Here is a 22,489-nt window from a genome sequence, read left to right as displayed (position 1 = left end):
TAATTTAACAATGTCACAAAATGTTAAAGCTTTTTTATTTTGAAGATCTAAAAGTTTATTTTGCAACCACAGAACATTTAAAAATCACAGAAAACTTTTTAGTACTTGTGGTATATTTTTAATGCTCTCTGGAAGAATACATTCATATTTAGGATATATGTGACAGGTTTTTGAGTAAATTGCCATTTATATTCCCTATACATATTTTTAAATTAAATGATTCATGAAAATGTTAAAGATAATTGGTAAATCACCAACAAATTAAAGTATTTCTCTAGACTGACCATTTAAGAACCCCTTTTCATTCTGATGTTTTATTAGATCATAAAAGAAAACTTTAAATACACAATATACTTGTTCTGTTTTGTCAGGTAACTCTATCGAATACTGTCCATGAAAAAGAACTGCCAAGAGAGGTGGTTCAAAGTCTTGGACTCAGCTTATTCTTATTGTACATTTCCCATAATGAGCATAGATAATAAAGCTTAAAAGTGAGGAGGAACCTTACGGGCCATCGTGGAACAGGAAATACATGTTGTCTATCTTTGCCTGGAGAATTGGCCCCGATGTTTTTTTAAAGTTCAGTCTCATTTCTCCATGGTACTTTTGATTGTATTTTGGAGTACTGATAACCACAGGAACTTGTCATCCTCAGCTTCTGTGGCACAAATCCATTCACGTTTTGGACCTTGAAGAATGAAGGCATTCTTGATATCTATAAAAATATTTGAGGTTCACTAATTAATCTTTGCAGGTAACAATCAAAAGGAGAAATTGTTTTAAAATTCAAAAGTTGACCATGTCTTTAAGAATTTTTTGAATACTGAAAAGGAATTCAAATAAATTCAGTTTAGGATGTAACTTCCTGAAATTGCTGAATATTCAAATATATGATCATCTAAAGTAATCATCTCTATTAATTAGCAATTATGTTTAAAGACTAAATGATAGATGATCTAATGTTCTTTAATTCCTTGTCTTGGCCACTCCTGAAGGAACTGGAACCAGTAAAGGTCTTTACTGAGAGTTACAAATGGAGATGCTGAGAGCTAGACCTAGACAACTTTGGTGTGAGGGCCAGTGACAGAATTAAGGCAGCCTCTTAGCTGAATGGCCACTATCTTTTAGGTAACATGATGATATTTTAACAGGGCGTACCTGATTAAGGGGAGTCATACACTTTTAAATATACCCGGTGATTTTAGGTAACTAACCCATTTTATCTGAGTTTGTCTTCTAGGTGGAAATATTCTTGGTTTTCATTTTTTTCTCAGGCTCAGATTTAAAATGGGGCTGAAGCTTAGTCAGCAGTCCTTTTTATATTAATATTTTCTCTGAGGTCTTGGTTCCAGCTTTAACATTTAAGTCCTGCCTTTACATGCAGTGAAAAATATTGGAATGAGTGCGCTCCATTCAGGTTGTCTGGCCTAACAGAAATAGAAGAGACATGGATCCTTTCAAGCTTAGGAAGTAGATAACTAAAAATAGGCACAGGTTTAGGTTTAAGTCGGAAATTTTTTTTATATAACAAATGATATTTCTATTGAGGTTATTATGAATGAAATGTTTGTTACTAAACATCCTTTACAAATTTGTTGATTTCTTTTATCTCCTTTACTCTTAATTTAAATATGAACTTAAGAAGAGGTACAGTAAAATCCATAATAATCACTTAGTCCTAGTAGGATGGAAAAAGTCTAACATTGTAACATCCACAGGCAGTGTGACGTAGTTGGCGCGTGTCTGACGATGCCAGCATTCCTTCCTTTTTTTTTTTTTAAATATATCTTTATTGATTTCAGAGAGAGGAAAGGAGAGGGAGAGAGAGGGACAGAAACATCAATGATGAGAGAGTCATTGATCTGCTGCAGCCCGCAACCCGGGCATGTGCCCTGACCGGGAATCGAACCCTGATCGCCTGGATCGTAGGTCGACGCTCAACTGCTGAGCCACGCCCAGCCGGACAGCATTCCTTCCTTTTGCTCTTCCAAGTAGATGAAAGTTTACATGAAGGAAATCCTAAAAATACTTGGGGAATTATTTGCAAACTGCAAATTTATAATTCCAGTGCTTTTCCTACTTTTCTATTTTAATAGTTAATGAGCTTTACATAATACAGCTTTCGAAAGGTATTAAACTCTTGGAAAAGAATACATACATTTGGAGTCTGGAATATCTTCTATGAGTAACCTATGGAGGGCCACTGATGCGATGAACTGGTAGGTTGATTTTGAAGCCCTTTCGAATGGCGTGTGAGATGTGCCCCGACGAGAAACAAGCAGTGCGTCGTTGAAGAGGAAAAGGCTGAGGTCGCGGGTGTGTTCATAGAGCCTGTGTTAAAATGCAGAAGGCAGTTTCAGAAGGGTTCCGTAGGCAGCGTGGAGAAGGGGAACATTCAACTCTCCAGACTTTTCTCAAGTTTGATATTTTGCATATGATATGTTTGGGCAATCTGGGGAAAATAAATTTTTGTTTGGTTTCATCTTTAAGGGTAACAGTTGGGGTGGAGAACCAGTGTGGCACGAGGTGTCTTAAATAGAAAGCATCGAACTACTGGTAGGAAATAGAAATTTCTAATTTTGATTGGAGGGAGGGAAACTGATGTGTAACTTAAGATACCTGATCAGTGTGAAAAGTTAGAGTTAAGTAGCTCTTGGTTTTCACTGAGGTTGCTACCATGGTCGAAGGTAGGCGTATGTATCAACAGGCAAAATGTGTCCACAACCTTCGTGTATTACCCTCTTTGCTGCTCTGTTGTCGCAGCCAGCTCAAGTGGCTGTCACTGCACACTGGTGTGGGTTATCTGTGTGAATACTCAACAGCATCAAGTGATGTGCGAGGGAGGAGCTTGGGGAGCCCCACCCCACCAGGAGTGCTGAGTAAAGCAAGCTTAGTGTTTTGATGGAGGGTTATCAAAAAATTTATCTGCTCTTAGAAGCATCCTTTACTCTCAGGAAGGGAGTCAGTTTACCAGCTTGTTCAGAGGAAGTCTCATATTTCTATCTTCACCATTTTTTGTTTAATTTTTAGTTTGTCGGTTTAGATCCACATACAGTTTTAATAAATGCTGAAGGGACATCCCATCCCTCCACTTAGGTCACCCGAGATACCAGACTAGTACATATCTTTCCAATTCTTTTATCTGCTTAGGTAGTCACACATATGTACATATATATATACACACATCTATTTATAGGTAGTTTGTCATTATTTTACAAAAATGGTAATAGTCACACTTTTTCATGCTTTTCTCACTCGGCAATGGAAATCACTACAAGTGAGCTGGTATGGCTTTCATTACTTCTTTTTAGTAGCTAAATGATACTTCCTGGTGTAGATGGACCATCATTTATTCAACTCTTCCCCTTTTGATGGGCAGTCCCATTTTGATGGACATTTGCTATGTTTACAGGTTTGGGTCTCTTTCCTCTTCTCATTTGTTCTTTATTGCCACTATGAGCAATGTTGGAATAAACTGGTCCTTACATATAAACAAATTCCTTACATGTACTGTTACCTTTATCATAGGATTGCCAAGGGTAGGACTGATGGGTGAAAGGGTGTGTGTATTTTTATCAAAGACTTCCAGATTGCTCTCCATAAAAGCTGCTATATTTCATATTTAGAGTCTACTTCATATGACAATGTCTGTCTTGTACATAGTACAAACTTTAATGTGTGTCTGAGTTACTTGGAGGTTTTGTTAAAGTGCAAATTCTTATTTAATAGAGCTGAAGTAACCGGAGATTCTTTATTTCTAACAGCTCTCTGGGTTAGAAATAACCCCTGCGTCATTCCCACTCTGGTGGATCACAGTGGCTTTTGGGGTTCTCTTCCCCAGGAAAAGAATCAGTTCAGAGCCAGGGTTAAGTGTCCCTGAGAAGTCTGGGTTTCCCCCTTTTCCCGATGCCTGATTGCCCCGGTAAATGACTATAGGTCCCTTTGGATAAAGCTAAAAGGAAAGGTAACTGCATTTTGGGTGTTATTGTAGGGTTTTTCCTCAAGAAGACTCGGTCTGAGAAGTGGGGATTCAGTCTCTATTCACCAGCCCTAGAGGGCTCCACTTTTGCAACTTTGGGGAGACCCCATGGGAAGGGGGAAAAGCATGCTAAAAATCAGCAAGCTTAAAGTCACATAAATGAAAAGCAGTGTTTCTGAAAAAACAATGATGCATAATGTATCCTAAAAGCTTAAAAGCCAAGAAGTGTTTGTGAAGGTCATAGCCCAAGGGCACAGGCTCACTAAAAAACAGCCCAGCCAAGCAGATAGGGCTAAGTGTTGAGCGTCAACCTGTGAACCAGGAGGTCACGGTTCGATTCCCAGTCAGGGCACATGCCCAGGTTTCAGGCTCGATCCCCAGTAGGGGGTGTGCAAGAGGCAGCTGATCAGTGACTCTCACATCACTGATGTTTCTGTTTCTTTCCCTCTCCCTTCCTGTCTCTGAAATCAATAAAAACATGTTATAAGTAAATAAATACAGACCAAAGCATAGGACTATAGAACTGTTAACCCTCCCTCTCATGTCTTGCCATCACACCAATAACAACAAGGGATAACAGAGTTGAAAACAATAGCAAGGCTCAGCCTCCATTTAAAGAATCTCTAGAAAACCCAATGACAACAGGAGAGACAAAAACAAGGATACCAGAGAAAATTGGAAGCCTCTAACACCACAGCTACAACAAAGAGAAACACAGGCTTACACGTCAAGTAAACAAAACCTTACACTAAAGGCCTATTCAGTTTCTTCTACACAGTACATCATGTCTGGCTGTCAACAAAAAATTACAAGGCATGCTTAGAGCCAAGAAAACAGTCGGATAAAACAAGGAGAGCCTCAAAGCCAGACCTGGATATGGTAGAGATTTTGGAATTTAAGATAAGTATGGTACGTTAAGGACTCTACTGGAAGAGGTGGGTAACATACAAGAACAGATTGGTAAATAAAAATGCTGAGAAGTTAAAAGGAAATTCTGGAAATCAAACACTTAATGGATGAATAATACCTCTGGTAAGCTTATCAGCAGTCTGGACATAGCCAGGAAAGAATCAGTGAGAAAAGATGCACCAATAGAAACTTACCAAACTAACAGAAAAAAGACGACGTAAACAATACCCAAGAAATGTGCGCAATTACAAAAGATGTAACATATCTAATAGTATCAGATGGAGAAAGAGGAACAGATGGAATACTTGAATAATGGCTGAGAATTTTTCAAAATCATTGAGATTATTTGGCCAGCAAGACCTAAAATGTTTATTACCATCTGACCTTTTACAGAAACTGCCCATCTTGGTTCCGCAGGAGGAAGGTGGATGCTGGTTTATGGAACTTGACACCCGCCCATCTTTTGTTACATTCCTGTGAGCAGTGTGCAAAGCAGATACGGTGAGACCTCAAAATAATGGTGGTCTTATGGTGAGACCCTTTAAATACCGCAGTAACTACCCCAGGATAGTAAACCGGCCTTCTCTTCCTTACGGTTGAGCAGGTCATTCAACTCGTGGTGTCCACAACACTTAGATCACCTGTCAGTAGGAAAGTGACTCACCTTTAGAATTCCTGTTCCCCGGCAGAGGCTATTTTCTCCCATTTTGCCCAGTAGCTGCCAGGAATTCAAGTAAGGAGACAAAGCACCTAATCTCAGAGTGTGTGTGTAACTTTCCAGTTCAACACACAGATTATGGTAAATTTATACTACATCAGACACTAATGGATGTTGGGTATGAGATGAGTAAGAGTGACAGCTGTAGGATATTTAGATGTTTACCTTAAAGAGAAACTTATTTTCTCATCGCAGCACTGAAGTTGGGCAACATCTTGGACTCTAACTAGGTATCTGTTTACTTCAGATAGAGCCTATGAAATAAAAATTAAAATTAGAAACATACGTAAATGTTTAGAAAATAAAAAGCCCCACCACTGCAGACCCATTTTGTATCCCAGAATACGCAAGTATGGAGTGGAACTCTGTTCAATTATGAAAAAGCGAGTGTTTTTATTGTTTATAAAACAGGATTTCTTGAGAAAGACCACAGAATTGACAATGGAAACTATATTTTAGGGTGTTGTCTAATTTCTTAAGCTACTGAAATTGTTTTATTTATAAACTTTTTCTTAGTTTCAAAAATAAATGAGAGTATTATGTTCAGTGAAATAAGCCAGTCAGAGAAAGACAAGTATCACATGATCTCACTCGTATGTGGAATCTAATGAACAAAATAAACTGATGAACAAAATAGATCCAGAGACACACAAGCATGGAACAGACCAAGGGATCTCAGAGGGAAGGCGGGTGGGCAGAGAGTAACCTAAGAATTTATATGCATATATGCACAACCCACGGACACAGACAATAGTGTGAGGAAGGCCTGGGGGGAGGGTGGCAGGGTGGTGGTGGTGGAGGGGACCAATGGGGGAAAAGGGGTTCCTCTGTAATACTTTCAACAATAAAGATAAATTTAAAAAAACAAAATGAGGTGGGGTGAATAAGCAATCTATCAAGAAAAGGGAATGAATTGTTACAAATTAAGAAGCCAGGCCCTTGCACTGACGTAGCCATGGCCATGACCACTTGGTGTGAAGAGCCATCTAGAGGTTAAGCCCCATGGACTCTGGCTTCCAAGATGTTGGACTTACTGTAATCCAATCAACTCCACTTTCCCTACCAACATATGCAGATGTAAGTTATGACAAAACAGCTCCATCTTGCTTCCCCGATTTGACCAAACAAAAATAACATCTCTAATCAATTGTTACTTTAAGTCAATATAATTCATGTATTGAGCTCCTATTATATGCCAAACACTAGAAGACAAGTAAATCATAGCTCACACCCGATAGAGTTCCCAGCCTTGTGAATAAAGGATTGCAGTGAAGTGTGACGGGTCTTCAGGGTGCTGCAGGATACCCAGGAAGGGGTGACTCCCAGCTGGAGATGTTGGGAGAAACTACAGAGATTACTGAACTGAACTTGTAAAGGATGGATAGGCGTTTATCCAGCGGAGAGGAAAGGAAGGTTATTTTCGAGAAGGAAGAGTATGGGCAAAGCACAAATGTGTGAGGAGAGGCTGACCCTACTGGAGAATTGTGAGTAGATCTGTGTGGCTTGTTCGTAAAGTGGTGAGTGAGGCTTAAGCGAGAAGGTAGAATGGGACCAGATGACAGTCTGTAGGTAACGGCGAGCACAGGGCTTCTACGATTTTTTAGGCATCCAATATCATGTACTTTGCACAGGGAAATATAAAGCAATAGGAGACACGGCCCCTTTCCTCAGAGAGCATCATGATCACAGTAGTACCAAGCAAGGAGCTAAGACTGCAGGAGAGTCAAGGGATAGGTCAGTGCCACGTGTGCTCTTCTCATGCCGCGTCCTTGCCGATAAGGATGTGAAATGAGAGCTCGGCAGCGCCAGGCGCACAGCAGGCATTCAGCAGACGCTGGCCGACTTAACGTCTGTATGTCTCCTTTCCCAGTGATAGAGGTTTCATCCATGAGCATGGGATGTATCGAGTACATCGGAATACGTACAGGGCACCCCCAGATGGTTCTCTGTATGTCTGACAGCCGATCTTTCATATTGATGCTTTGCTTCATCTAGAAAACAAAGTGATTGTAGGCAAAATAAAATTGTGAAATTTGTATACATAAAAAAGATTTAAACTATTCCGTGGCACTTGATACAGGGCTTGGTATTCCCATACATTATAAGGAGTCTAATTTCATGTACCCAGTGTTTTAAAACAAAGAGGCAGATGACTATTCAAAAGGGCCCGGTTTGCATTCAGCCTGGGCCCCCGCAGAGTGCCCATCACAGTGACATCTTCAGGATGACAGTACTGTCTTCAGAGATGCCGACTTACTCAGGCGGGAAATCTCATTAAGTTCTTTCAGCAACAAAGAATTTTACTTTTTTCCTTTTAGTCCTCTAGAAAAATCAATCCAAATGCCTCTCTCTTCAGACTTTCATATTAATAGATTTTATTGTACTTGTGCAGCTATCTGAAAACATTCTGTCTCATGCTGTTTAGCTTAAAATCGATGCTTGTAGTGCCCCAAGTCTCTGAACACAGTGATTTCACATTAAAAGGATGAAAGAACGTGAAGAATTTGAGTTAGACGACCAGAAACGCGTTTTAAAGGACGCGGACTGTTGTCAGCAGCCAACCTGATCTATGTAACCTTGGTATTTCCTGATTTGGTCAAGGGCGGTGGCCAAGGGCCCGCGGTCGGCGTGCTCCGCAGGAGCGTGGAGCCTGAGCGCGCAGAGCAGGTGACCGTATTCCTCGAATCTCCGGGACGGGCGCAGGAGCAGCTCCGGCAGGCTGTGGGGCAGAGAGGGGACCCTGGTGTCTCTGAAGGTCAGAGAAGGCCCGCCCTCGGGTGCCTCAGCTGTGCTCTCCCTCAGAACCCACCTCAGCATTTCGGTGGCTATGGTCTTCTCGCGCCTCTTCAGGAAAGCTCGGAATGCTGGACTCCTCTCCCTGCACTGAAGGTGAGCATAATGTCAAAACGTGGCTCCAAGTGACAGTGCAAAGCCTCGCGCTCCACCAGGCAAGCCAGCCGATCCGTGAGGCGCTCAAGCAAGAGGCCCACACCACATCTAGGCGGAGTGTCGTCAGCACTGACTAAGGGGACATGCCGAGCAGGGCCCTTGATCCAGACCACGCTCCTCACCCAGTCCATTCAACTTAATCGGTGCCGACAAATGCAAACAAACTTTGCAGCCAGGGAGGCCGGAATTTGAATTCTAATTCTAATCTAATTCTACCTAATTCTTTGTGTGACCTTATTAAATTACTCCCCAGAGCCTCCGTTTCCTCATGGATATCATGCCTGACTCTTGTAGTGAAGGAAAAATAAATCCCGTCCATAAAATGCCTGTTGCACAGTAAATGTTATTTCTTTGTAGTAAAAGACTGTTAATGGCATTTACCTGTAATGCTGCTGCTAATCATGTGTAATGTTTTAAGGGTGCCCCACTCACTGTATTTAATATCTGTTTTAAATTGTGTTCATTCATCACCATTAAAACACAGAGGGAGTACCCATTTTTCTCAGTGGGTACATGCCTAAAAGATGCCAGTAATGTCCATTTCTAGAAATCAGGTATTGATTTGAGTGATTTTAGTAGCTAACAATTACCGAGTACTAACAGGCACACCCTCTGCTGGTGAAACAGGTATCATCATTATCCATATCTATAAAAATTCTGGCACCCATTTTTTTCTGATAATATGTGACACTTTAGCTCTTGTCCTCATGATCAGTTCTATGAAATTGCCTTAGTCATGCAATTTTCACGCAATACTTAATCAGATGGTCCAGCGGTGTTAAACTCTGGGTGGGGTGAGAGGTCAGGAATCGGTCAGAGACCTCGCTGCAGACAGGGGGACACAGCTGAAGTGGACACACTGGACACTGGCAGAAGTGTGCCCCGTGTCGCAAGGCAGCCTCTTCTGCTGCACTTTTGATACAAATTCAGGAGGGAAGAAAGAGGGATCTTATTGCCATCAGAAGGGATCCCAACCAGAACAGCAAGTGGAGCAGAGGGAAGCAAATATTCCTGCCCAGACTACAGATGGCACAAGTCACAGTGAACTCAAAGGAACGTAAGGCAAAGAAATTCCTCATTCATAGTGAAATTTCACAAATTGACTCTCTTGTTCCAAGAAACATGAACTGTTCATTCCTTTTCTTTCTTTAAATGTCTTTATTGATTTCAGAGAGAGGAAAGGAGAGGAAGAGAGAGAGAAACATCAACGATGAGAGTCATTAATCGGCTGCCTCCTGCACGCTCCCTACTGGGGATCGAGCCCACAACCCAGGCATGTTCCCTGACCCGGAATCAAACCCGATCGCCTGGATCCTAGGTCAATGCTCAACCGCTGAGCCATGCCAGCCAGGCCATTCCTTTTTTTTGTAAGAGAGCTGACTTTGTCAATGTCACACAGGTCTGCAGTGACAGAGTGGAATCAGAGTTCATGGGCTTTCTTGTATCTAACATTTTCCTGTAACAGCCACAGCATATCTGCGGCAGATGGAAGTCTGACCGTTTGTGTGAGGATTAGTTCAGTCTAACAACTAGTTTCTGGGCCCTGCTGTGCTGGCCCCTCATGATACAAAATTAAACATCAGGGTCCCCATCCTCAGCATCCGCCGTAAGCCGGAGAGGTGGATCTGGGAGCTAAGAGTACGGAACGAAACTTCCCTATCAATCCTGGTCCTGTGGACTGCACACAACACTTCCTTTCAAGCTCAGGTCTAGAAAATGCCTGGCGGTAACTCAATCATTTACCTTCTCAATCGTTTTCAGAACAACGGGGTAATTGTTGAAGAAATTGGTGTATGTGTTCAACTGGCTTCCAAACTTTAGGAATATTTCTCCCACACCGTGAGCTGGGCCCCATTCCTGTAGCCTGTCTCTCAGGTTATCTAGAAACCGCCTGCAAGACGAGAAAAGAGTGGCCATGAAGTAAGGACTAGTGATAACCTATGCACTTAACAGATGAATCACTTCTCATTAGTGCAGCTGCTTCAGCCTAGTCCTTTATGGCTGGGCTTTTGTCACATACTTTTGTCCTGATACAGAGCAGTCCAGATTTGACAGGACAGGAGGAGCTGGGAAGGGAGGAAGCAGGCTGACTAGAGGGGAATCCCACCTCTTCACCTTAATTCCCAGGCTGGACTCCAAAGGCTGCCTCTGCCTCTCTCACTCCCATACAGCCGGGCAGGCAGGCAGGCAGGGAAGGTTTCTTACAGTCCCCAGAGCAGAATGCTCAGCTCAACTTTAAATGGCCACAACCTGTCCTCGGCCCATTTCCCCGTGAATCTAAGGTTATCCCTCACTCAGCCATCACAGGCCTGGAGAACAGAAGAGGCCAGATCAGCCTCTTTATGTTGTAGGTGTTGGGGCCCAGTGAGGGTAAGAAACGTGTTCCCAGTCATCTGGAGCATTACCAGCAGAGAACCACAAGCTTAGTTTGTCTTTACCACAGAGCAGATGATCCCTCTTTCTGTGTCCTATTACATCCCAAAACATCTACTGTTAAGCTGACCTTGGGTTCTCCAAGCAAAGTATCCTAGTGACTTAGTCCCATTAAATCCTTCGGTTCCTTTCCCATTGCTCCACTAAACACGCTGTCTTCTGCATGAACAATATGTTGACTACAGAATCCCCTGGCACTGACCTCAACTCCTAGTACCATGGCTTTGAACTGAGGTGGGAATTAGCCCCTGAGAATCATCACTACTGGGTGCAGCCCAGTGGCAAGATTCTCTGTCATCTGTGAGATGATCAGAGCCCCCAGGAGAGGCAGAGCCTGCCTGAGCCTCTGAGCAGTTAAGGATTTCAAAAAATACGTATCCAGGAACCACCTGTTGAGACTTAAAATCCGCAGGATGTCAGAGAAAATGATCTGGATATTTGCAGCACTCAGAATTGCTCTGTTTGAGGACAGCGCTGCTTTCAGGGGTGTTACGTAAACATCTCTCACAATTTCCAGCATCTGCACGTATTTTCTCTCACTCTGCAAGAGTTCCCCCACAACTCTCGTGCGCTTTGCGGCCAAGTCCGTCTGGAGCTTTCTCTCCTGTAGAAAAGCATTAAGAATTCAGGGAGAGCACAGTGATTCTTTCTGGGTTTGTGGCTCCCCAGAAAAGCCTGAAAGTTGAAGGAGGCAGAGAAATGGAAGCACTCAGGCAGTCGCTCTGAGATGCACCCTTGCTGGTCTGTGACATGCAGGGTTGATAGGGGACTATGGAGGACCCCGATGACCATCGCTTGACCCCAGTATCACCAAATAGCCCCTCACATTAGGCCGGCGTGGTGCCATAGTAGAGATGGGACTTAAATCTTGGATCCCGAGGGGCAGACTGAGACTCGACTTTTATCCATCCGCCCATCGGATGCGTGATCAGTGTCGAGTGCTAGCTGTGCAATAGGACAGAGTCCCGCCTTCACGGTGTTGGGGGGCGCCTTTGGGTTGCCCACTCTGTTCATTGTCCCCTTTTCCCCCACGTGGTGTTTTATCAATTATCCTGCACGCAGAAGAACTGAAACGAGCTGCCCTCTCACTGCCAAGTAAGCTGCTTCCCACGGGCACGTTATGAAATAGGGAAACTCATGCTCTTCTTTCAGTATTTAGGAAAAAGTACTTAACTTGGGAACTGTGAACCCTGGGTAGCTAGGTTTGCCAAATGTCCTGTGTGGGTTTTTTTCATATTTAATAGTCCGGTTTTATTTTTTTAATGCAGAGGTAAAAGTCATACACTACTGTAGAGAAATCCCACACCCTGTTATTATGTGTGCTGCGTTTATATTTGGAGAAGTTAGTTTTCACTCCTGGGGAACAGGTAATTCTTTTCCTTTTATCTGTACTTTCTGAAAGTTGTAAAATGAGCTTTGCAATAGAAAACAATTATAATACTTAAATTTCTAAAATGTATTGGGCTTGAATTGGAACCTAGAATTACTGATACTCTTAGAACACAATTTCCTGTTTTCCCTCCAGCCCTGAGTATGCCCCATCCTGCCCCCAATAAAAGAACAGTAGTAAAGCACAGGGCTCTGTGATCTTTACCCAAAACAAGTCAGCCAGAAGTTTACGAACTGAAATTAAAATGGAAAAGTAACAAGAGGAAAATTAGAAAACTCCCTGCTTGGAATACTGTAAATACACTGTTCTTAGTGCATCTTATCTTTCAAACGCCTGGTCTGTATATAATGCCTATTTAGATATAATCTAGTAAGTTAAAAATACATCTGGATCCCACATGAGAGCAGGCTTACAGCCCATATTTTTATGCGTATTTGCGTATTTTTGATTTACTGGAGCCGTCCAACGTTTATAATGACTTACGGTTTCAGTTGTTACACTTCTGTTGCCTTAAACTGCTGTCAGGTATTATTCCCCGGTCAGGTGACACCCTATCGGCTCCCTGCCACCTACCCAGCAAGGGCTGCTGTGGGCACTGTGGGCGGCGGGTGTAGCAGGTGTGCCCGCCCGGGCGCTGTGGGCACTGTGGGCAGCGGGTGTAGCAGGTGTGCCCGCCCGGGCGCTGTGGGCACTGTGGGCAGCGGGTGTAGCAGGTGTGCCCGCCCGGGCGCTGTGGGCACTGTGGGCAGCGGGTGTAGCAGGTGTGCCCGCCCGGGCGCTGTGGGCACTGTGGGCAGCGGGTGTAGCAGGTGTGCCCGCCCGGGCGCTGTGGGCACTGTGGGCAGCGGGTGTAGCAGGTGTGCCCGCCCGGCGCTGTGGGCACTGTGGGCGGCGGGTGTGCCCGCCCGGGCGCTGTGGGCACTGTGGGCAGCGGGTGTAGCAGGTGTGCCCGCCCGGGTGCTGTGGGCACTGTGGGCGGCAGGTGTAGCAGGCGTGCCCACCCGGGCGCTGTGGGCACTGTGGGCAGCGGGTGTAGCAGGTGTGCCCGCCCGGGCGCTGTGGGCACTGTGGGCAGCGGGTGTAGCAGGTGTGCCCGCCCGGGCGCTGTGGGCACTGTGGGCAGCGGGTGTAGCAGGTGTGCCCGCCCGGGCGCTGTGGGCACTGTGGGCAGCGGGTGTAGCAGGTGTGCCCGCCCGGGTGCTGTGGGCACTGTGGGCGGCAGGTGTAGCAGGCGTGCCCACCCGGGCGCTGTGGGCACTGTGGGCAGCGGGTGTAGCAGGTGTGCCCGCCCGGGCGCTGTGGGCAGCGGGTGTAGCAGGTGTGCCCGCCCGGGCGCTGTGGGCAGCAGGTGTAGCAGGCGTGCCCACCCGGCGCTGTGGGCACTGTGGGCGGCAGGCGTGCCCGGCTTATGCTGCAGCCTCCGCGCGGCCCGTTCCAGCCCGGGAGACGGAGCCCTGGGCGTGCCCTGACTCTAACCCGCATCTGAAGCGAGCCCGGGCTGGTGGGTGGGTCGGACTGTGAGCCTTATGTGCCCGCGCGGTGTCTTTACCTGCCGCCCTCCCGTCTCCTTAGAAGCGAGGGGAAGCCGCGATGGCCCTTGCTCCCCACACGTGAGCCCCCATCCTCTCCTCTCCGCTCAGCTCACTTCAGAACCGGGAAATAGTCAAAAGAAAAAGCTATTGACTGGGTTCCCCCCATTACATTGGGGAGTTTTTCACCCCTTAAACTTTCTTCTTGAAACTTTCAAGAAAAAAGGAACCAACCAGAATAAAGGCTGAAGTGGTTGGGTGGTTGTTGTTTCTTTTGGGGGAGGGTGTCAGGAGAAAAACAGGTGGAAAATTCTTATTACGTAGTAATTGCTTACCAGCTGCACAAGCACCTCAAAATTTGGATCCTTTTTGCTGAGACTTGGTGCCGTGTCCTGAGGATTGTCTTCCAGAACATTTCTTTCCTGAGGATTAAGTGCAGATCTGATTATCCGGAGACAGGTGACGGGATGTCTGAATGTCCCGGGGCGCTGTGCCCATAGGCGGCCCTCAGTGGCTCTGCCTTTGGCCCTAACTACAGTCTGAGGCACAAGGAATCAAGCACTGGACAAACTGATGTCTCTCTTAAAGTAAATTTTATGTTAAAAATAAAAACAAAACCCTAGCTTTCTCTGAACTGCATTATGCTTGAGAAACTAAATTCAGGGCAGCTCCCTTTCCCCCTGGGAGCCAGGGGAGCGAGACTGCTCTTCAGAAGCTCCCCACAGGCTGAGGGGCCCCCACGTGGTCCTGGGTCACAGGCCTCTGCCTCAGCTCTGCTCTGTCTCTTGTCCATCCAGGGCAAACAGGTTACCTGACTTTTAAGATGCCAGAAGAAAAAGCTCACAGCTCTTTATAAAACAACCCCCTTTTTTCTCCTAGTGAAAATGCATCAGAAACAATTCATGCCCTTTCCAGACCTGTTTCCACATTTAAATATGGCTTATTCTTTCTTCACTTTACCTGTTAATTGTTCTTGTGGTGTCTGTGTAAATTAACAGCATCCCTGGGTCCACTCTAGCCATGGAACAATGGCCTGGTGTTTGTGTTGAGAGCTAATGAGGATGAATGCTCATTACTGCTGCCCTGTGTTGTCAAAGGTAAAACTACCCGCGGTAAGATCTTGATATTCCAGGGTCGAGACTGGGAGAAAATACCAATTTGTAAACAAGACTTATTGTCCTGATTATCTCACTGAATCAAGAATGTATGGATTCTGCCTGGCCGGGCGTGGCTCAGCGGATGAGCATTGACCTAGGATCCAGGAGATCAGAGTTCGATTCCCGGCCAGGGCACATGCTTGGGTTGCAGGCTCCATCCCCGGTGGGGGGCGTGCAGGAGGTGGCCAATCAATGACTCTCTCAACATTGATGTTTCTCTTTCCCTCTCCCCCTCTCCCTTCCTCTCTGAAATCAATAAAGATATATTAAAAAAAAAAAAAAAAAGAATGTATGGATTCTGAATACAGTACTGGCAGAATTATTATTTTTTGCCTGAAGTACTAGCTTCAAATGCACTTCATTTTTCTTTTATGAATATGAATCTCAACCAAGAAAAGAACCACCATTCTTAGTTTCACACAAAAATCTCTTTAGTTATCTCAGGACTCAACTAAAAAAGGCAAAATGCAAATGTCTGACTTTTCCTCCACGACCCAGAATGTGATTCCCACCAATGTGGTGCAGCTTATGCTGTAAGTGGCTTAAATGTTACTCATGATGCTACAGACACCTTTTCAAGAAAATAAAGTTCTTAGAAGAAATGACCAATTGAAGCTTTCCAGGTAGAATTATCATCATTGTCTATGAATTTCTCAAGCACATGTGTCTAACTCTACAGTGAAGCAATGGCATAAAAATACAGCAATAACTTTACCTTCATGAGTAAATTGAATGTTGCCTTTGGGTCAGATTTTGCCAGAATCACATTTCCTTCAACATCTTTGCTCTTTTCACTACATTTCTTCAACAGAAAATATGACAAAAATTCCAGAGGTTTGTCCTGGAAAATCCATACACACACACACAAAATTCATATTTAAAGCATTCATTGGAAATATAGGTCAACAAAAGTGCAGTAGAAAAGACAACATATTTTTTGTAGAGTTTTCCACTTTCTACCTAATTAAAAGTCCAGAAAACAATGTAATGATTATTCAATTAGAGTCAGTAAATGGGACTTTCTAGTTAATTTCATATTCCAGTTACCATGTATGCTGTTGGTTCTCAACTGATTGTCACCATTTGGTTAGGATGCCAAGGTCTTATGGGAGGGCCTCAAGATCTTCGGAACCAAGGCCTCCGAGAGCCTCCGGTGTGTTAACATCCTGCCTGTTCCCATCGTGGGCTCCCCTGCCCCAGGCCACCTCCCTTTCCTGTAGCCTGGGACGGTCCTGGGCCAGGGGTGTGTTCTGTCCACCGCCTCCCCTCGCTATGTCCTGACACGGGGACCGACTTTTCTGGGAGAGTCCCCAAGATTTGTTTCTGACGAAAATGCTTCATCAGGCTTCCCTCTCACTTGTCCCCGAGCAGATGATTGATTTGCTTATTTCTGTTCTTTCGTGTTCCCTTTCCCTTCCTCTCATCTAGCCTTTTGCCCTTCATCTTTTTACATCTGCTTTCACGCATTCTCAGTTTTTCTGTCATATTCTTGTTTTAACTATTGAATTATGTTTATGTGAAATATAAAGCCACTCACGTGTTTTTTAAAGAAGTCACTTCTGACTGAAATTAATCACAACACAGAAAACAGTTCCCAAGGGAGTCAACTTTTAAATCGCCTAGATTTTCCCATTTGTCTATTTTGTGTACCTAATAGATCTTGGGCCCAGAATCTCTCAGTAGCAGTTTTTACATACTGATGTAGTTTTTCTGAGAGAATTGCGCCCCTGGATGGATATACAGATTAAAAAATAAATAAATAAATACAAACTAAAAATTTTACTTAAATGTTGGGGTTTTTGTAGTATGCTTTCTTTTAAAAAATATACGTACAGGATTTTCTTTTGAAAGCTCCGTCAGTCCATCTGCCAGAGCTTGTGCAATCTCTTGGTTATTCAGAATGTTAGTCATACTCATGGTGTCAAACATGAACTGTCCTGTAAATGTAAGGCCATATGCCCTGTAATTAATTTATATGAGAGATGGGATCAAGAAGAAAACAGCTCAGTCCTCACAGTTGCTTTATAGTGGATAAAAACGCAAAGAATAAAAATAAAAATTATATATTATGTCATGAGGATTATCTACGATGATAAAATATAAAATGAACATTAAAAGTACCCACTCTTGCAAAGCTGATGTTGAATAAAATCTATAAAGTGGACAATAAGGAGAGAACACGTGAAAATGAACCTTATAAGTTTAAATTTTAGACTCTCAATCCCACCAAAGATTTCTTCACATTCGCCTTTATCTTTGTGCTCAAATACATAAATATTTTAATCCCATAGAAAATAACATACTAACATACATACAAAGATATCTTTTACATTTAAAAAATATTTTAGACAACATGCATTTATGTGAAAATAATTATCTTCAATTCTGCTTCTTATTACTTAACATATATCATCAAAAATACTTCTATCTTTAAAGAGCTAATCTTTCTACATTTCTGTCTAGTTTTTATATCTGGAAAACACCAGGAAAAATAATTTCTTCCTGTTTATAATTTAATAACTATTTTTAAATATTGGTTGAACACCTACTAAATGTGGTAGAATTAAAACCAAGAAGACAAATGCCTGTTTTGGAGGCATTTATGTAAAGATATATACTGACAACAGATACGTATTGACATAAAAAACGTGCATGCATACTTGTGTGTTACAGCTCTTGCGTAGACAGTAACTGTATAAATTGATGTTAAGTAAGGAGGGATGGCTGGGGAGGGAAGAAAGAAAATAAGGCATAGATCTAATGACTTGATTTATAGGGTGTTTTATTTAGTAAATGGGAAGAGTTAGGGGAAGACTGAATAGGTAACGACGGAGGGAAAACTCATTTACTCATATGGTTAAAAAAAAGTATTTTAAAAAACGGACCGATTTAGGTGAAGATCCTGTTGACACAAGACATTGTTTCCAAAAGCCTCTACGGTGATCATTTGATCATGGATAATGGAGCATATGCAAGAAATTCAATAATGTCCAATAGGCTCAGCAGAGGACCGTGGAATCCGTCACCCAATTGTGCACTTTAGGTGAAAGTACATAGAGCACAGCTGCAGAACAGTCTGAGCCGTGGGTGCTGTGGTGTAAGAGGGGCTCGGCTTTGAGAGCCAAGTGCGCTGGGAAAAGTTCTCTGGCCGAGCAAGCACTTGGGGGGTTTTGTCTAAATAACCTACTGACGCAGGATTCCTAAGACGGCAAAACCTGAAACCAGGAACTAGCTTCGGCATTTTGAAGATGAATATAACTATTTATATTTAATACTTATTAAGTACTACTTCATATTCATTAAGTACTATCTAATATTTATCTTTGTGCATATTCATTACATTGGAAAGGAGAAATGAAAAACCAAGGGAATAAAATAGTGCTGAAGATGTTTAGGAGCCAACCGACCATCTGCGACAGAAGCAGCGAGAGGCCTTACCTGCCATCCTGCCACTGATGCTCTTCGGCAGCTCCTGGAGGAGAGGCCTGAGCTGCTTCCTCACCGACGTCAAGGCGTCTTCCAGCAGGTCCGCGAGGCTGCACCAGGCCAGCAGCTTTGGCTCGAGGAAGTAGATGGAGGGGGGGCCCCTCTCCTGCTGCTGTCCCAGCCAGTCGCTGAGAACTGACATCATTTTCTCCTCTTATTAGTGCAGACATGAGCTCAGGTGAAACAATTCTACTTCTTGTTTATAGCTGTATTTATAACAGCCTTATTCTCCTTTCTCACTAGAAGACTACGATAAACACCCACGGTCTGCTTTCAAAGGTAAAATTAGAAACTCAGAAAGAATACAGTGAATAATAGCAAACGCCCATCTACTCTTTGGTAGATAAGGCTGACATTATACTTGAAATGAAAAGTTAAATAGCTGCTGGATTTGTGCCTCTGGGAGCAGAGTAGGCATCTAGGTAAGAATACACGGTTTTATGTTTCTGTCCTCAAAATGAAACCCAAGGAAACCCAGTCTGCCCGGTTTCCCATCGTGCCGCCCAAAGTCACCCCTGTCGTAGCCAACCCCGGGCCTTTCTTCGTCACGTCCAGCTGCTTGCTCGCTCTCTACAACCTCTCTACATGACCAGTGGGTGCTTGGACAAGTTTCTCTCCTTGCAAATCCATTCCTGAAGGACACAGGGCCGTGTTAAATTGGACTTTCTGTCCTGAATAGATTTACTTGACCCTCCCACCCCCCGTGTTTATTGTGAAATCTTTGTAATTGTTCTTCTAGACAGAGAATAAGAAGAGTGGGGGGAGGAGGGTGAACAGAGGAAGAAGAGACGGAGGAGAAAAGAAAACTCGTTCTATAAACAACAGTGTCCACCCCCTGCTCTGCTCTGCTCTGCTCTGCTCGGTGGATTCTTCTCTCCACAGGGCCAAACATGTTATCATAATATAAACTACAATTAACAAATAACTTCTGTTACAGAACAAAATTAAGTCAATGTGCTCTTCGTTTTATCATTTCCAGTACAAGTTCCCCAATTGTGCCAGTTTTCCCGTCTTCAAAGGCCGCTGACATTGGGGATCAGGGAGCCAGTGCTGTATATAGTTTCTGCATCACCCCAAACCTTCGTAGATAAGAGGTGGGAGTTTTAAAGAAGAGAATGCTGAGGGCGACTGCAGCAGAGCAACTTGGTTCCCTTGCTGGTCAGCCAGCATTACGCGTTTCGATCCAGGATCTTCAGTCTTCGTCTCTAAAGGAAACTTTGCTTTCCGGTGTATTACATCATTGACTGCTTGTCCTCTCCGATCATGTTGCTGAAATGGAACCTGAGCAAGCCTCTTACTCATCTCTCTATTCATCTTTCCAGATGAAACCATATTAATTACATTTACTAAAAATTATTCTTTGTACTTATTATTTCTCTAGATCAGCAACTAAACATGTTTGTTTAACGGTTAAAGATCATGTTTTCAACTGAGTTTTACAAACGATGGCTTGAAGCAAATATTTACAAAAACTAATCCCCTTCTAAGCGAATGACTGAGTGATGGGAAAGGACACAGTTTCAGAGAAGGGATGAAAGACAGTAGCTGGCATGTGCCAGAACCACTATTATTTAGCTACACTTCGTCTTTTGGTGATCCCGGAGCTGGTCAGCCCCCAGATACACTTACTGTGTTGGTAAGAGCCAGTTGCGATCCCAGCAGGAGCAGTAAATAAAGTGCCGGTGAGTTGAGACAGCTGCGAAAGAACTTCTACACCCGCCTCTGCACAAAAATACTCGCATTAGCTTTCTCACAGGTGTTGCCGTGGAACAGGTATTACCGAGGAGCGTAATGAGCTGGCCAGGAAAGGCCACAGCAGGCCCCGTGCCCACTTCAGGCCCCTGGGGGAATAGTTTGTCAGCGCTTTCCAGTTCACCCCTAAGTGCTGAAGTCCAAACACTTCGTTTACGAAGACTGCACAACCGGGTGGGAAAGAGGGCATGAGGTCTGACCTGGTGCTTGCTTTCAACCTCGAACACGCGGGCCAAAGACACAGGAAAGTCTGCTTGTGTTTTCTAAACTGGCCAGACTCCAGGGAGAAGTCTCATTGTAAAAGGATAGATTTAAAACTGATAAACACAGAATGGATACAATGGTCAAAATTTCTCGTGGCGTTAATTTCACTCCTTCAGCGACACCGTATAGATTGAAGCATATTCACTACCTTGATTGATTGTAGTTTCACAGGGTATTGCACATGTCAAAATGTATCCAATTGCACATTTAAATATGTGCAGTTTATTGTATGTCAGTTACACCTTAATAACGCTGTTTTAAAATTTTAATATAATGCCCCCAAAAGATGACTTTCAGGTTTTTGGCTTATGAACTAACTGGGTAAATGACGATATCTGAACTGAGGAATCCTGGGGAGGGGAGGTTCGGAGGCAATGGGGAGTTTGTTCTAGATGCGTTAACTCTGAGAGGCTATTAGAGATGCAAACTAAACATTCATATGAAGATGTTAGGTGGGAGCTAGAGCGGAGTCTGCAGCTCAGAGATACCAGAGCTGGAGCATAGGTTTGGGAGTGTCCGGCATCAGACTGAATTTCGAGCCTTAGGAGTGGATGAGACTGCCCAGGCGGCAGGCGTAGGCATGGGGACGGAGAGCCCAGGGCGGAGCCGGGCACACTTCAAGGCCTTGGCGAGGAGGAGCAGCCAGCGCAGGAGGAGAAGCCGGCGCCACTGCGGTCGGAGGGAAACACGGAGAGCGTGGTACTGGGGAAAGCAAGAGGAGGAGAGCTTCGAGGAGTGTCCGTCTGCATCAAGTGCTGCTGAGAAGTCAAAGCAAAGTGAGGACGGAGAAGGGACCCCTGGATTTGGGCACATGGAAGTCACTTATTTCCTTTCTAAAGCAATTTCAGTAGAGAGAAAGAGACGCGTGTAGGAGCACGAGGAGTGAATGGCAGGTGAGGAAGGTAGAGGCAGAGATCAGTGGTTCTCAAAGTGTGGCCCTCTCAGCAGCAGCAGCGTCACCTGGGACGTGTTAGAAATGAGAATCCTCAGGCCCCAGGCCAGACCCACTGAATCAGGCACGCTAGGGTGGGGCCCAGCGATGTGTATTTTAACAAGACCTCTGGGTGATTCAAATACACACTAAAATTTGAGAACCACTGGTACAGTCACCTCAAAATGTAGAGAGGAAAAGTTTATGATCTCTTTCTTTTTTTTAAATCCTCACGGGAGAATATTTTTTCCATTGCTTTTCAAAAAGAGTAGAAGGGAGAGAGAGAAACATCGATGTGAGAGAGACACATCGATTGGTTATCCCCCGCATGCACCCCGATCGGGGCCAGGGATCGAGCCTGCAACCGAGGTAAGTGCCTGTGGCCAAATCAAACCCAGGACCCTTTAGTCCACGGGCCAACACTTTAACCACTGAACCAAACTGGCTAAGGCATAAGATCTCTCTTTCTCTCTTTCTCTTAGAACAGGAGCTACTACAGGTGTTCCTGATGTGATACGAATGATCCAATAACGACAGAGCACTGAGGCTACAGGAGAGGATTCAAGCGCAGGAGAGCTGAAGTCGGAGATGAAAGGCACTGGGATTCAGTGTCCAAGCGGAGTAGCTGAACTTTGACTTGAGCAGGGTGCTTCCTCCATCATCAACAGGAGGGGAGACAGAGAATGAAGGTAAGAGGTGGGGTAGGTGGTGGGTTTGGTGTTGTGAGGAAAACTGGGGAGTCTTCTTAGGGAAATCAAAGGTGAGTTCAGCAGCCGAGAGAGCGTTATTGGAAAGACTGACCAGGGAGGAGAAGGGGTAAAGTCGTCATCTCGAAGAGTGGAAACATGAATTTACCAAGGAAACGTGGTAGGATTGCTTATCAGCGCTGCAATCCCACGTGGTGTTTATGTCATTGAAGTTAGATCAATAAGAACAGTTGCATTACTTTTCCAACAGTCTTCAGCTGTCTTCGTGCAGGCAGGCATAGGTTT

At 44.2% G+C, this 22,489-nt stretch overlaps 1 protein-coding gene across 1 annotated transcript in view; it reads right to left on the bottom strand.

Moving 5' to 3' along the window:
* Nucleotides 1–235: 235 nt before the first annotated feature.
* Nucleotides 236–22,489, bottom strand: part of ECT2L (epithelial cell transforming 2 like) — a 48,993-nt gene continuing 26,739 nt past the window's right edge. The window contains exons 9-21 of the mRNA XM_087817653.1: nt 20,180–20,272; nt 18,503–18,685; nt 16,898–17,001; nt 15,780–15,905; nt 14,243–14,329; nt 11,378–11,592; nt 10,299–10,446; nt 8,416–8,489; nt 8,169–8,325; nt 7,532–7,597; nt 5,772–5,860; nt 2,159–2,331; nt 236–715 (exon numbers count right to left, since the gene is read on the bottom strand). Coding sequence (XP_087673779.1) covers nt 588–715; nt 2,159–2,331; nt 5,772–5,860; nt 7,532–7,597; nt 8,169–8,325; nt 8,416–8,489; nt 10,299–10,446; nt 11,378–11,592; nt 14,243–14,329; nt 15,780–15,905; nt 16,898–17,001; nt 18,503–18,685; nt 20,180–20,272 — 1,643 coding nt within the window. The 3' untranslated portion in view covers nt 236–587. The remainder of the gene's footprint in view (nt 716–2,158; nt 2,332–5,771; nt 5,861–7,531; nt 7,598–8,168; nt 8,326–8,415; nt 8,490–10,298; nt 10,447–11,377; nt 11,593–14,242; nt 14,330–15,779; nt 15,906–16,897; nt 17,002–18,502; nt 18,686–20,179; nt 20,273–22,489) is intronic.

The sequence above is a fragment of the Miniopterus natalensis genome, chromosome 5, assembly GCF_054644295.1.
Source record: "Miniopterus natalensis isolate mMinNat1 chromosome 5, mMinNat1.hap1, whole genome shotgun sequence".
Classification (NCBI taxonomy): Eukaryota; Metazoa; Chordata; class Mammalia; order Chiroptera; family Miniopteridae; genus Miniopterus; species Miniopterus natalensis.
This window is presented reverse-complemented; position numbering and strand designations above follow the sequence as displayed.